Source organism: Haliotis rufescens, unplaced genomic scaffold (genome assembly GCF_023055435.1).
Source record: "Haliotis rufescens isolate VD_foot unplaced genomic scaffold, xgHalRufe1.0.p SCAF_116, whole genome shotgun sequence".
In the NCBI taxonomy this organism is placed as follows: domain Eukaryota; kingdom Metazoa; phylum Mollusca; class Gastropoda; order Lepetellida; family Haliotidae; genus Haliotis; species Haliotis rufescens.
In genome coordinates this window covers 621,372-638,391 of record NW_025963798.1, presented here as the reverse complement: position 1 = coordinate 638,391, position 17,020 = coordinate 621,372, and the positions used below count along the sequence as shown (strand labels likewise).

The 17,020-nt window shown below is 41.8% G+C and overlaps 1 protein-coding gene across 1 annotated transcript; it reads right to left on the bottom strand.

Moving 5' to 3' along the window:
* Positions 1 to 3,304: 3,304 nt before the first annotated feature.
* On the bottom strand, positions 3,305 to 11,160 carry LOC124121573. Its single transcript, XM_046484586.2, has 3 exons — positions 10,927 to 11,160; positions 6,948 to 7,094; positions 3,305 to 4,348 (listed from the first exon to the last, which is right to left on the bottom strand). The coding sequence occupies exons 1-3, from the start codon at positions 11,114 to 11,116 to the stop codon at positions 4,185 to 4,187; spliced, it is 501 nt and encodes a 166-aa protein (XP_046340542.1). The 5' UTR covers positions 11,117 to 11,160; the 3' UTR covers positions 3,305 to 4,184.
* Between the last annotated feature and the right edge of the window lie 5,860 nt (positions 11,161 to 17,020).

Genomic DNA, 17,020 nt, shown 5'->3' with positions numbered 1-17,020 from the left:
CACACACGTACAACACACACGTACAACACACACGTACAACACACACGTACAACACACACGTACAACACACACGTACAACACATATGTACAACACACATGTACAACACATGTGTACAACACATATGTACAACACATAAGTACAACAAATATGTACAACACTCACGTACAACACATATGAACAACACATATGTACAACACATAAGTACAACAAATATGTACAACACTCACGTACAACACAAATGTACAACACATATGTACAACACATAAGTACAACAAATATGTACAACACACACGTACAACACATATGTACAACACACACGTACGACACATATGTACAACACATAAGTACAACAAATATGTACAACACTCACGTACAACAAATATGTACAACACTCACGTACAACACACACGTACAACACATATGTACAACACACACATACAACACATATGTACAACACACATGTCCAACATACATGTACAACACACATGTACAACACATATGTACAACACACACGTACAACACATATGTACAACACACACGTACCACACTCATGTCCAACACACACGTACAACACACATGTACAACACACATGTACAACACATATGTGCAACACACACATACAACACATATGTACAACACACATGTACAACACATATGTACAACACACACGTACAACACACACGTACGACACTCATGTCCAACACACATGTACAACACACATCTACAAAACACATGTCGAACACACATGTACAACACATATGTACAACACATATGTACAACACACACGTACGACACACACATACAACACACATGTACAACACACACATACAACACACATGTACAACACACACATACAACACACATGTACAACACATATGTGCAACACACACATACAACACATATGTACAACACACATGTACAACACATATGTGCAACACACACATACAACACATATGTACAACACATATGTACAACACACATGTACAACACACATGTACAACACACACGTACGACACTCATGTCCAACATACATGTACAACACACATGTACAACACATATGTACAACACACATGTACAACACACATGTACAACACACACGTACGACACTCATGTCCAACATACATATACAACACACATGTCGAACACACATGTACAACACATATGTACAACACACATGTACAACACACATGTACAACACACATGTACAACACACATGTACAACACACACGTACGACACTCATGTCCAACATACATGTACAACACACATGTCGAACACACATGTACAACACATATGTGCAACACACATGTACAACACATATGTACAACACATATGTACAACACATATGTACAACACACATGTACAACACATATGTACAACACAAATGTACAACACATATGTACAACACATATGTACAACACATATGTACAACACATATGTACAACACACATGTACAACACACATGTACAACACAAATGTACAACACACATGTACAACACATATGTACAACACATATGTACAACACATATGTACAACACATATGTACAACACATATGTACAACACATATGTACAACACACATGTACAACACACATGTACAACACATATGTACAACACAAATGTACAACACATATGTACAACACATATGTACAACACATATGTACAACACAAATGTACAACACATATGTACAACACAAATGTACAACACACATGTACAACACATATGTACAACACATATGTACAACACATATGTACAACACACATGTACAACACACATGTACAACACATATGTACAACACAAATGTACAACACATATGTACAACACATATGTGCAACACACATGTACAACACATATGTACAACACATATGTACAACACATATGTACAACACATATGTGCAACACACATGTACAACACATATGTACAACACACATGTACAACACACATGTACAACACATATGTACAACACACATGTACAACACACGTACAACACACACGTACGACACTCATGTCCAACATACATGTACAACACACATGTCGAACACACATGTACAACACATATGTGCAACACACACATACAACACATATGTACAACACACATGTACAACACACATGTACAACACACATGGACAACACACATGTACAACACACATGTACAACACACACGTACAACACATATGTACAACACATATGTACAACACACATGTACAACACACATGGACAACACACATGTACAACACATATGTGCAACACACATGTACAACACACATGTACAACACACATGTACAACACACATGTACAACACACATGGACAACACACATGTACAACACACATGTACAACACACACGTACAACACATATGTACAACACATATGTACAACACATATGTACAACACACATGGACAACACACACGTACAACACATATGTACAACACATATGTACAACACACATGTACAACACAAACGTACAACACACAAGTACAACACACATGTCGAACACACATGTAAACTTCTCCAGATCAAGTCCTGTCGGTCTGACCTTCTAATGATGACAACAAGTAGTGTAACATAAGCTAATAATACACTAAGTATCAGGGCATGGATGTTTATTAAGTCCTCAGAAGCTACAACAATTCCAAAGCTTTCAGTAAACATTCACTACTGTCAATAAAGATAAAACACTATAAACTGCAATGTAAAAGAATGAATACACCCCTGTTTGTTTCAATGTGAAACAAACAAGGAATGGGTAACATAGTTGTGTGTTTGGACCTTCAATTCCAGTGTTGTGATGGTCAAATCCAATGTTCAAGTGTTTGCCCAGCAGTTTATAAATATGATATTTTATCATATAATGGGTAGGTTTCTCGGCAGGATAAAGCCAACGGATACAAACGATATCCGTTGGGGGTCATATGCGGATAGAGATGCAAATATCAAAGGTCAAGTAGGGACTACTTTCAGTGTTTATAAACAAAAATGGCGTCGCTCTTGTCATTCGGCGATCGAGTCAGAATTAACCATCGGGAATCTGGATAATTATAAACTAAAGGGATAATTCTATTATTATCAAAAGAACAGTCTAATATACTGAAAATCAGTGTCTAACTGTGACGTAGCTAAGGCATTTTATAAGTTTTGGCAACTTTGGAGATATAAATTTCGAAACAATTTTGCGAGGGCACTAGGCCTAGCAAAGCGGGATCAGTAGCCATATCTGTGCTTGAAATCTTTTCCACAAATTAAAATAGTTGGATTTGGCCGAAATATGTTTCATTTGTTACCTTGTTTCTTTTTGTTGCTGTGTGTACATCTGACGTAACTTCTTAACGTTATGACAGGGCAGACCGACTGTCAACAACGTCTGAACGTGGCCGTGACGTCTCATAGACTAGGGTTAGAGTAGCTTCCCTTTGACAAAGTGCAGTTACTCTAGCTGACAGACCGATAGATTGCCGCGAAAGGCAATTAAAAACAATTGTTGTTTTGCGTATATGTTGCATCGCCACTGTATAAGAAACAGATTTTAGTGGGAACTATATTGGCTACTGTCACTGCCCGACTGACACATCACTTACCCAGTGATATTTACAATCCCCAAACACATTTGCGGGATAACCTCTATGTATTTGTAATTATCTATCCTATGTAGACTGACACTAATCATATCCTGATATTTATTTTCATATGTGTAAGTGTGCACTAAGGACGGGTCATATCTTGACATTGTAAATGTAATGTAGGCGAACACTAATGACAGGTCATACATCATATGTCATACATTGATATTGTTGACACTAATGGATCATATCTTGACAATATACGCATATCATTGTTATGCTGACACTATTGGATCATATCTTGACGTTTCATGTCATATCATTGTTATGCTGACACGAATTGATCATATCTTGATATCAGCTATACAAAGTGATACTACTGTAAATGATGCATCTTGACAGTTGTCGCCTGTAGATTATCATTGTCCTACCTTAACCACATCAGTACGAGCTACTTTAGCGTATGGTGATGAAACACATGAAACACATGAAACACACATTTCAGTAGTAATGCTAGTACATCGTGAACCTTTTTTATATAAAACTGATATCAAAAATGAGTCCTTAAGACAAAAATGTCTGCAGTGTGATGGGTGGTCACCGCTGACCTCCTGCATAACGTGACGGTCATCCCTTCAGCTTGTCCACGAGCAGGATGACCCCAGTCGCCAGGTACAACAGCGACCCGATGAGGGTCAAGACAAACGACCAGCCCATACTGTAGGCGGGGAACGCATCCGTGGCATCTCTCTTGGCGCCAAACACGATGCAGCCAAGCAAGACGAACCCTCCTGGAAGACAAATCAAGAATTCGTTGTTCGGCCATGCCTACATACCCGTTCAGATGGGGCATACTTTCATCATACATGAATTTCCATAGAGGTCAATCTCATTAAGATCAGATCTTAGTTTTCACTACCGCTAAACAAACTCTGAGGACATCCCATTACGGGTCACGTCAGAACAACCTTTCGCGAATTTTGACCGACCAATGAAATGACTGATAAGAAATCGACATTAGCCAATCAGGAGCGGCTTTCTCGAGCTTTACGACACTAGTTTCAAACCGGCAACTACGCTTCGAAACATATTCTGACGCATTCTCGATTATAAAAATTAAAACTAATAAGAAAAACATTCTGGAATGACTAATAGATGGCCTAGATTTTATGTAAATAATCATAAAGACCGTCGATAAAAACTGTCGTTCGGAATACCCCGTATTCAATACTTCGTGGTTGCATGATTAGAAAATACATTCATACTGTTACTTTCATAATCTGGTAAGCGACGCTCTGATTGGTTGGATGAAAGATCTTTGTTTAGCGATAGCGAGAACTAAGATCTGATTTTAATGAGAGTGCATAGAGGTTGAAACACGAATGGAGTCACGTGTCGGTATTTATGCGCATGCGTTTTAGGGCTTCTCGGTGTTGACTGGTCAGCTGAAGCGGTATGACGTCAGACGTCTCCAGATAACTATTGTTTATGACGTCACGATTCGATAACAGTACGTCATGTTACCAACAGACTGACTGGTGGAAAGTGTCTCTGTAGGAATTACATTTCGCACGTTTTTCGTCATTTTGTATCTCATAAACAGACAAAATAAACAACTCGAAATACAGAGGTTTCTTCTTTTTCGTCTGTGAACAAGTTCGTAACGTGTTATAATTTATTGTTTAACACTTCCAGTGAGCGTTAATATATTTATGTTTGTATGTGTGTGTGATTTGGGTTTAACGCCACTTTTAACAGTATTCCAGTTATATCACGGCGTGTCAGCTTAATGTGGAAGGAAAGCCTGAAGTGATGCAGGTCTTAGACGTTTACCACTTCGGGGAAACTCACGAGAACGGGTATGGTGCTGACAAACCTAGAAACATAATCGGGGCGAACCGGGATTCGAACCCACAATCATAGGTTTCTGCACAGCCCCCATTTACGTTTGCAACAAATTAAAACAATGTAAGTGTTATTTGAAAAAAATGGATAACAGATTAATGGATGTATCAGCGCTCTAGATTGGCACCACCTGTGTGTGTTGCGGCCAGTTGTCATGATGTGTTCGTCAACGGCAAATACAAGTGAATGTTGTGTGTGTCCATCTTTTCAGTCGTTATTTACACTACAAACAAAAACGATCGGTTTCCCGATCCAGTCATCTCGACTGCTGCTGGGAGAAATTCATATTGGACTTCAACCACGTGACTATCACATGACGACAAACTTGACCGCAGTCGAGACCCGGATGTAAACGGTGAAAGGGTTCTTGTTCAATCTTAACCTTCTATAGTGTATTTATAGATTCGATAGACTGTTTGTAAAATGGCCAACACATTAAGGAACTTGACGAGGTGGTATCTGGCGGTAAACGGATAAGTGAAGTAAATTAATATCACTACTCCTGTTTTGACAGAGGGGCGCTCATCACGCCGAAGACCCGGGTTCGATTCCCGACATGGGTACAATGTGTGAAGCCTTTTTCTGGTGTTCCCCGCCGTGATATTGCTGGAATATTGCTAAAAGCGGAATTAAACCATACTGAATCACATACAGTTGTGACCGACCGATTGTGTAGGTTCCGGACTATACCGAACCAACCCGAAAGGTGACGATGATTAATAACATAGATGGTTCCTACACACCAGTTCAAAACGTCAAATCAAGAGAATAATCAATGTCGAATATCTGCCCAGACAAATTCCATTTGGCAGAATAGTGATCACAGTTATACGAGTGGATCATTCCTATAAACAAGTTGCGAAGCAGTCGTCAAGATTGTTGACGCCTATGTGATATTGACAATATATCCCATGTGACATTGATTATATATATTATCTGACATTGGTTATAAATCATATTTGAAATTGGTTTTATATCATATGTGACATAGATTACATAGCATAATTGACATTGGTTATATATCCTATGTGACAATAGGTTATCTATCATATGTGACATTGCATATATATCATATGTGACATTGGTTATATATCAAATATGACATTGGTTATGTATCCTATGTGACATTGATTATATATCGTGTGTCACATTGGTTATATATCCTATTTGACATTGGTTATATATCCTTTTTGACATTGATCATATATCCTATGTGACATTGATTATATATCTTATGTGACATTGATTATATATCTTATGTGACATTGATTATGTGACATTGATTATATATCTTATGTGACATTGATTATATGACATTGATTATATGTCCTATGTGACATTGATTATATATCATATGTAACATTGATTATATATCTTATGTGACATTGATTATATATCATATGTAACATTGATCATATATCCTATGTGACATTGATTATATATCGTGTGTGACATTGATTATGTGACATTGATGGAGAGACTCACCGGCCACAAAGGCTGCCACGAGAGCGACGATGTGTAGGATGCTCAGATCGGTCTTGAGGAAGATGAAGACGACGAGGAGGACGAGACAAGCGAGGCCGACCAGAAAACCCAGGACCTCCAGGGCCTTAGTGGCAGTCCACCAGTCAGCTGAAACACATACATCTCCTTGAAACACATTCACCACTTTTAAACACATACAGCGCCTGAAACATATATAGCACCAGTCAGCTGAAACACATACACATAATTGAAATACATACAGGTCGTTTAAACACATACAGGTACTTTTTGCACATACAGCTCGAGAAACACATACAGCTCCTTTAAAACATACAGGTACTTTAAACACATACAGGTACTTTAAAAAGATACAGCTCCTTTAAACACATCTAGCTTCTTTCAAGAGATACAGCTCATTGGAACACATACAGCTCTTGAAACACATACAACCCCTTTAAACACATACAGCTCCTTAAAACTCATACAGCTCCTTTAAACACATACAACTCCTTTATACACATACAGCTACTTTAAACACATACAGCTTCCTTTAAACACATACAGGTACTTTAAACAGATACAGCTCCTTTAAACACATACAGGTACTTTAAACATATACAGCTCCTTTAAACACATATAGCTTCTTTCAACAGATACAGCTCATTGAAACACATACAGCTCCTTTAACCACATACAGCTCCTTTAAACACATACAACTCCTTTATACACATACAGGTACTTTAAACACATACAGCGCCCTAAACACATACAGCTCCTTTAAAGACATAAGCTCCTTTAAACACATTCAGGTACTTTAAACAGATACAGCTCCTTTAAACACATATAGCTTCTTTCAACAGATACAGCTCTTAAAACACATACAAGCCCTTTAATCACATACAGCTCCTTTAAACACATAATGCTCCTTTAAACACATACAACTCCTTTAAACACATACAACCCCTTTAAACACATACAGCCCTTTAAACACATACAACTCCTTTAAACACATACAACCCCTTTAAACACATACAGCTCCTTTAAACACATACAACTCCTTTAAACACATACAACCCCTTTAAACACATACAGCTCCTTTAAACACATACAACTCCTTTAAACACATACAAGCCCTTTAAACACATACAGCTCCTTTAAACACATACAGCTCCTTTAAACACATACAGCTCCTTTAAACATATACAACTCCTTTAAACACAAACAGCTCTTTTAAACACATACATTTCTTTTAAACATATACAGCTCCTTTAAACACATAAGCTCCTTTAAAGACATACAGCTCCTTTAAACATATAAAAATCCTTGAAACACATACAGCTCTTTTAAACACATGCATTTCTTTGCAACATATACAGCTCATTTAAACATATACATATCATTGAAACACATACAGGTACTTTAAACACACACAGCTTCTTTAAACAGATACATCCCATTGAAACACATACAGCTCTTTTAAACATATACAGCTCCTTTAAACACATACAGCTTCTTTAAACATATACAGCTCCTTTAAACACATACAGCTCCTTTAAACACATACAGCTCCTTTAAACACATACAGCTCCTTTAAACACAAACAGCTCTTTTAAACACATACATTTCTTTTAAACACATACCGCTCCTTTAAACACATACAGCTCCTTTAAACACATACAGCTCTTTTAAACACATACATTTCTTTTAAACACATACAGCTCCTTTAAACACATACAGCTTCTTTAAACACATACAACCCCTTTAAACACATACAGCCCCTTTAAACACATACAGCTCCTTTAAACATATACAACTCCTTTAAACACAAACAGCTCTTTTAAACACATACATTTCTTTTAAACATATACAGCTCCTTTAAACACATAAGCTCCTTTAAAGACATACAGCTCCTTTAACCATATAAAAATCCTTCAAACACATACAGCTCTTTTAAACACATGCATTTCTTTTCAACATATACAGCTCATTTAAACATATACATATCATTGAAACACATACAGGTACTTTAAACACACACAGCTTCTTTAAACATCTACAGCTCCTTGAAACACATACAGCTCTTTTAAACACATGCATTTCTTTTCAACATATACAGCTCATTTAAACATATACATATCATTGAAACACATACAGGTACTTTAAACACACACAGCTTCTTTAAACAGATACATCCCATTGAAACACATACAGCTCTTTTAAACATATACAGCTCCTTTAAACACATACAGCTTCTTTAAACATATACAGCTCTTTTAAACACATACAGCTCCTTTAAACACATACAGCTCATTTAAACATATACAGCTCCTTTAAACACAAACAGCTCTTTTAAACACATACATTTCTTTTAAACACATACCGCTCCTTTAAACACATACAGCTCCTTTAAACGCATACAGCTCCTTTAAACACAAACAGCTCTTTTAAACACATACATTTCTTTTAAACACATACCGCTCCTTTAAACACATACAGCTCCTTTAAACGCATACAGCTCCTTTAAACACAAACAGCTCTTTTAAACACATACATTTCTTTTAAACACATACAGCTCCTTTAAACACATACAGCTTCTTTAAACACATACAACTCCTTTAAACACAAACAGCTCTTTTAAACACATACATTTCTTTTAAACACATACCGCTCCTATAAACACATACAGCTCTTTTCAACACATACAACTCCTTTAAATACATACAGCTCTTTTAAACACATACATTTCTTTTAAACATATACAGCTCCTTTAAACACATAAGCTCCTTTAAAGACATACAGCTCCTTTAAACATATAAAAATCCTTGAAACACATACAGCTCTTTTAAACACATGCATTTCTTTTCAACATGTACAGCTCATTTAAACATATACATATCATTGAAACACATACAGGTACTTTAAACACACACAACTTCTTTAAACAGATACATCCCATTGAAACACATACAGCTCTTTTAAACATATACAGCTCCTTTAAACACATACAGCTTCTTTAAACATATACAGCTCCTTTGAACACATACAGCTCCTTTAAACACATACAGCTCCTTTAAACACATACAACTCCTTTAAACACATACAACCCCTTTAAACACATACAGCTCCTTTAAACACATACAACTCCTTTAAACACATACAACCCCTTTAAACACATACAGCTCCTTTAAACACATACAGCTCCTTTAAACACATACAGCACATATTGAAACACATACGGCTCATTGAAACACATACAGCTTATTGAAGCACATACAGCTCCTTTAGACACACACAACTCCTGGAAACACATAAACACACTACACTGAACTGTTTGATAAAGGGGTTGTAAACAGAAGCAACTATAATTTAACTAGGAGCTATATGGTCATTGGGCTGTGAGTGAGTGACTGAGTGAGTATGGTTTTACGCCGCTCTCAGCAATATTCCAGCAATATCACGACACCAGAAATGGGCTTCACACATTGTACCCATGTCGGGAATCGATCCCGGGTCTTCGGCGTGACGATCGAACACTCTAACCACTAGGCTACCCGACCGCATTGGGCTCTGAACACAAGAAGCTGTGTTTACGGAGCTGTATGGTCAAGGAGCTGTATACACAGGCAGCTGTATTTACTGCGCTGTATGGCCAAGGGTTGTGAAGACAAGCAGTTGTATTTAAACAAGGAGCTGTATGGCCAAGGGCTATGGCGACAAGCAGCTGTATTTACGGAGCTGTATGGCCAAGGGTTGTGAAGACAAGCAGTTGTATTTACGGAGCTGTATGGCCAAGGCCTATGACGACAAGCAGCTGTATTAACGGAGCTGTATGGTCAAGGGCTATGACGACAAGCAGCTGTATTTAAGGAGCTGTATGGTCAAGGGGTTGTAAACACAAGCAGCTGTATTTACGGAGCTGTATATTCAAGGGACTGCACACGCTGTATCCATGTATCTACACGTGACACTGTATACTCACAGTCGGAGGAGTCGATGTCAACACATACATCCACAACGCACACTTTGAACAAGCCCACGTGTCTCGTCCCCGCAGACGTGGAGAAAGTCAGCCAGCTATTTGTCGGGAATCCAATTATGTGAAACAGAAAACTGGCAATGGCCAAACCTAGCGCAACCTTGGTGAGAAGAGATGCGTCTGAGAAGCCCATTGTACAAGCTCTTCACTGGAGAGGAGTGCTTCCAGTCTGTTTGTAGCAAGTCTTAATGGTGAAAATAACACCTTAGAAACTATGACTGTTTGTTGGCAACGTGAAAACAGCTTTATTCAACATTATGAAAGGTGAATAGAATTGTCGCGAGGGCTAGTCATCTCAGCGTTTACCGTATACATGTCTTCTCCGCGTCTACGGGGATATTGAAAGAGATTCGGAGTTGAATGATATCGATATTTCTATTTGAACTGTCACAGGAACAATAATAACACTTTGATTGATTAACTACACATATTCAGTGCTCAAATATAAACCGTAGAATGCTGAAATCAAGTATCGTAAACCGATCAGACTGTATCAGAAGACTGGAGGCAGAGTGACATACACTGCCCCAGGGACTTCTGATGGCTGCATGCAATGATACTGGGAGGACTCTGCATCCAGTACTGGTTGACAAGCAGTACTAACCTCAACTCCTCATTCTTGGAGGAGGCTAATAACTAACTGCAATCAATCGACCAATCACTAAACGCGACACCTTCTGCTTGCTCTGATCACTTCAGACCTTATAGATTGTGTAGTGCCCTCTTACAGACCTCTCCCTTAATCCTAATGTTCTAATCACGAGTTGGATGTACGCTAAAGGATAGACATTGAGTTTTTTTCAAATATCAACACAACACCTTTATGAAACAGCGGGGGAGCCGGTATTACATTTTTTCCGGAAATATGCAATGAAAGCCGACGCGAACACAAAATGCCATTGGGAAAGTGGTCAAATGTTACAAATGTTATATTTGGGATAACACTTAATCTAGACTACCAGGTCTTCCATGGAAGCCTCGGTGGAAGCCTCGGTGGCTGAGTGGGTTAGCCTCGGGGGCTGAGTGAGTTAGATCGCTGACTTTGTGTGCTGGCGACTAGGTGCTTCACTCTGGCAGTGCGAGTTCGAATCCCGGACGGGAGTCAGCCCAAAAAGTACGTGAATCTGTACTTTACTGAGAAAGTTTTATTCCAAATTTAACATTTGTGACGAATGACGACACATTTTAACAAAGCCAGTCAGTGAGTTGAATTTTAAGTAAGTTTAAACACAGGTTCAGACAGACTCCTGTGATTCAGCAGGTTCACCTGCTCAGTGTCCTGGTGTTAAAACGTTCACTGCTGTATAATATGAAATTGAAACTGAACAATTTGTCCCTGAAGTTTTCGCCTGGGTTACTCCGCGTACTATTCATCAAGTTGATGTTGTGACCGAGAGATCCCTTTCTTTGCCTGACCTAAATGCGTTGAAAGATTGTATCTGTTGTTGCCCTGCCTGGCACTCGCTATTAAGGGGCTAAAGCAAGGTCTGGTAGGGTCGGAGTCAGTATACTGTGTGTGGGTGGTGTATTCATGTTAAACATTAGCATTGTATTTCAGTCCGGACTAGTACAAGCAGACACACACACGCACACGCACGCACACACACACACACACACACACACACACACACACACACACACACACACACACACACACACACACACACACACACACACACACACACACACACACACACACACACACACACACGCACGCACGCACGCACGCACGCACGCACGCACACACATACACACACATGCACGCGCGCACACACACACACACGCACGCGCACACACACACACACACACACACACACACACACACACACACACACACACACACACACACACACACGCACACACACACACACGTGCATGCACGTCGCTCTAAAGGGGTTTTATTCTTGGACGCGACCTTAAACCCCATTTCACCTCACCTCACCTCACCTCACCTCACCTCACCTCACCTCACCTCACCTCACCTCCTAGCAAACATTAAAACATATACTTCAATTCTCAAACGTTGCGTTTATTGAAGGAACTACGTGAAGTTTGTGTATGGTGGGAAAATTGTGTCTAGTCGAAAGTAAATATGCTCTTGAGTCTTGTCGAAAGTAAATATGATCTTGTGTCTAGCCGAATGCAAGCATCAACTGTTTTGACGACATAAATATTGGTTTTGTTTCTTGGCAGATTCACGTGATCGATACAAAAACGTCTCAACAGCTGATCAATATGGTCACTGGCATACTGTATTCTGATTACCTTGTTAAGGTGTAGATATAAACACATGTTTGTCGAAACCCAATATACATCCACGAAAAAGGAAAGAAAACACTAATGTTTGATGGTGGCTAAAAATGAAACAAACACGTTTTTTATACGGGTGTCATACATGTGTTTTGGACTGGACGCGTACAGTGTTTTGGCGACTGGTTTCAGCTTTGTAACGTTTGCATCCTTTTTTTTTGTCAAATCCAGTTTTCAAGTGTATACGTTCTTTTGCTAGACGGTTTAATTATGAACATAAAGCAGGCTTTATTTGAACTGATTCCTCGGCAGATAAATAACATAGTCACGGACAAGAGAAACTATACTTAACTTTAAATAATAATTTGTCGTAATAAAACAAATGATGTAAATCAATCACCCAAACGGGTGTTTCTGAAAGCCACAATTCTGGTAACGGGATCTCGTACAAAATGGCTAACCGTGAAGGTTTGTGACACGTGCAGCACGATGTTGTTTGAACAGTTAGGTTATAACAGGAGTTAGGCTGTCTTCGATGTCACCCACATGGGAGTAAAAACAAAACGACCATGCGAAGGCTGTTGACAGAAGAGAGATAAAGGGCAAAACTATGAAACCCGTGAAGATCCGGGATAGAATAGGTCTTCAGCAACCCATGCTTGCCGTAAAAGGCGGCTACGCTTGTCGTAAGAGGCGACTAACGGGATCGGGTGGTCAGACTCGCTGATTTTATTGATGTATGTCATCGATCCCAACTGCGTAGATCGATGCTCAGGAAATCAATCACTGGATTGTCTGGTCCAGATTATTTACAGACCGCCGTCATATAGCTGGAATAGTGCTGAGTGCGGCATCAAACAACAAACAAACAAACACAGCAACACGTATGATACAGATGGGAGCTTCACAAGGTCACGTGTCAGTTGTACCCGCACTGCAATCACAAGGTTGACCGGCATAGTGGCCGTACCGTGCACTTCCCCAGGGGTGGTAGGCCATCCGTCACGACACCCTACAGAAGTGAGTGAGTGAGTGAGTTGGGTTTAACGCCGCTTTTAACAGTATTACAGTTATATCGCGGCCTGTCAGCTTAATGTGGGAGGAAAGCCCGAAGTGATGCAGGTCTCAGACGTTTATCACTTCGGTGAAACCCACGAGCACTGGTATGGTGCTGACAAACCTAGAAACATAATCGGGGCGAACCGGGATTCGAACCCACAATCATATGTTTCTGGCGTGCCCAAGGGACGCAACTCTGCACAGCGAATCGCGGCGCCTTAGACGACTTGGCCACCCGTGCCCCCCAAGAAAGACCGAAGTGATGCAAAGAAGACCGGTATCTACACGTCATACACCTGAGGAACAGATTCGCCACAGTGAGGTGATCGTCAGCAACAGCCCTGTCAGTCGAACAACTGCATCGAGGAGGCTACGGAAACATGGGATTCGTGAATGAAAACCGTACCACGGAATAGCCTTGACGCCTCAACATCCACATCAAAGATTTCACTGGTTCTCTTTTCTAACGAAAGTCGATTTCAGCTCTTCTGGCATGATGGCAGAGTTCGTATTCACCGTCGACGGGGAGAGGGACGGCACGTTGTTGCAATCAGGAGGCCGTTCCTTTCGTTGCTGGTAGCGTCACGGTTTGAGCGGTATCTGTGGACAGCAGACAACGTAGTTTTCAACGGCAATTTCACGGCACAACGGGGGGACGGGTGGCTTAGTCGTCTAAGGCGCTGCGATTCGCAGAGTTGCGTCCCTTGAGCACGCCAGAAACCTATGATTGTGGGTTCGAATCCCGGTTCGCCCCGATTATGTTTCTAGGTTTGTCAGCACCATACCAGTGCTCGTGGGTTTCACCAAAGTGGTAAACGTCTGAGACCTGCATCACTTCGGGCTTTCCTCCCACATTAAGCTGACACGCCGTGGTATGACTTGAATACTGTTAAAAGCGGCGTTAAACCTAACACACTCACTCACTCACGGAACAATGCTACGGGATGGGGTATTTCGCCCTGGTTTTCACTGCAACAAAGCCTTTGGACCATGTTTCAGCAAGACAGCATCACACCGCGAATCAACATGAAAGGTGGGACAAGAGCGGAGGACTGGGGAGCAGCCTTCACGGTATTCAGACGGAAGGACAAGAGTTGGGTTCTGGGGACACAGCCTTCACGGTATTCAGACGGAGGGACAAGAGTGGGGGACTGGGGAGCAGCCTTCACGGTATTCAGACGGAGGGACAAGAGTGGTGGACTGGGGAGCAGCCTTCACGGTATTCAGACGGAGCGACAAGAGTGGAGGACTGGGGAGCAGCCTTCACGGTATTCAGACGGAGGGACAAGAGTGGAGGACTGGGGAGCAGCCTTCATGGTATTCAGACGGAGGGACAAGAGTGGAGGACTGGGGAGCAGCCTTCACGGTATTCAGACGGAGGGACAAGACTGGAGCACTATGGACCCAGCCTTCACGGTATTCAGACGGAGGGACAAGAGTGGAGGACTGGGGAACAGCCTTCACGGTATTCAGACGGAGGGACAAGTGTGGAGGACTGGGGAGCGGCCTTCACGGTATTCAGAGGGAGGGACAAGAGTGGGGTAGTGGGGACCCAGCCTTCACGGTATTCAGACGGAGCGACAAGAGTGGAGGACTGGGGAGCAGCCTTCACGGTATTCAGACGGAGGGACAAGAGTGGAGGACTGGGGAGCAGCCTTCACGGTATTCAGACGGAGGGACAAGAGTGGGGTAGTGGGGACCCAGCCTTCACGGTATTCAGACGGAGCGACAAGAGTGGAGGACTGGGGAGCAGCCTTCACGGTATTCAGACGGAGGGACAAGAGTGGGGTAGTGGGGACCCAGCCTTCACGGTATTCAGACGGAGCGACAAGAGTGAAGGACTGGGGAGCAGCCTTCACGGTATTCAGACGGAGGGACAAGAGTGGGGTAGTGGGGACCCAGCCTTCACGGTATTCAGACGGAGCGACAAGAGTGGAGGACTGGGGAGCAGTCTTCACGGTATTCAGACGGAGGGACAAGAGTGGAGGACTGGGGAGCAGCCTTCACGGTATTCAGACGGAGGGACAAGAGTGGAGCACTATGGACCCAGCCTTCACGGTATTCAGACGGAGGGACAAGAGTGGGGTAGTGGGGACCCAGCCTTCATGGTATTCAGACGGAGGGACAAGAGTGGAGGACTGGGGAGCAGCCTTCACGGTATTCAGACGGAGGGACAAGACTGGAGCACTATGGACCCAGCCTTCACGGTATTCAGACGGAGGGACAATAGTGGAGGACTGGGGAACAGCCTTCACGGTATTCAGACGGAGGGACAAGTGTGGAGGACTGGGGAGCGGCCTTCACGGTATTCAGAGGGAGGGACAAGAGTGGGGTAGTGGGGACCCAGCCTTCACGGTATTCAGACGGAGCGACAAGAGTGGAGGACTGGGGAGCAGCCTTCACGGTATTCAGACGGAGGGACAAGAGTGGAGGACTGGGGAGCAGCCTTCACGGTATTCAGACGGAGGGACAAGAGTGGGGTAGTGGGGACTCAGCCTTCACGGTATTCAGACGGAGCGACAAGAGTGGAGGACTGGGGAGCAGCCTTCACGGTATTCAGACGGAGGGACAAGAGTGGGGTAGTGGGAACCCAGCCTTCACGGTATTCAGACGGAGCGACAAGAGTGGAGGACTGGGGAGCAGCCTTCACGGTATTCAGACGGAGGGACAAGAGTGGAGGACTGGGGAGCAGCCTTCACGGTATTCAGACGGAGCGACAAGAGTGGAG

Bases quoted from the DNA above. Each gene is read 5' to 3' on its own strand.
- LOC124121573 (XM_046484586.2), bottom strand. From the start codon at position 11,116: ATGGGCTTCTCAGACGCATCTCTTCTCACCAAGGTTGCGCTAGGTTTG. The intron at 7,095-10,926 runs GTGAGTATACAG...TATGTGTTTCAG, and splicing joins TGACATCGACTCCTCCGACT to CTGACTGGTGGACTGCCACT. The intron at 4,349-6,947 runs GTGAGTCTCTCC...TTTGTCTTCCAG, and splicing joins CGTGGCAGCCTTTGTGGCCG to GAGGGTTCGTCTTGCTTGGC.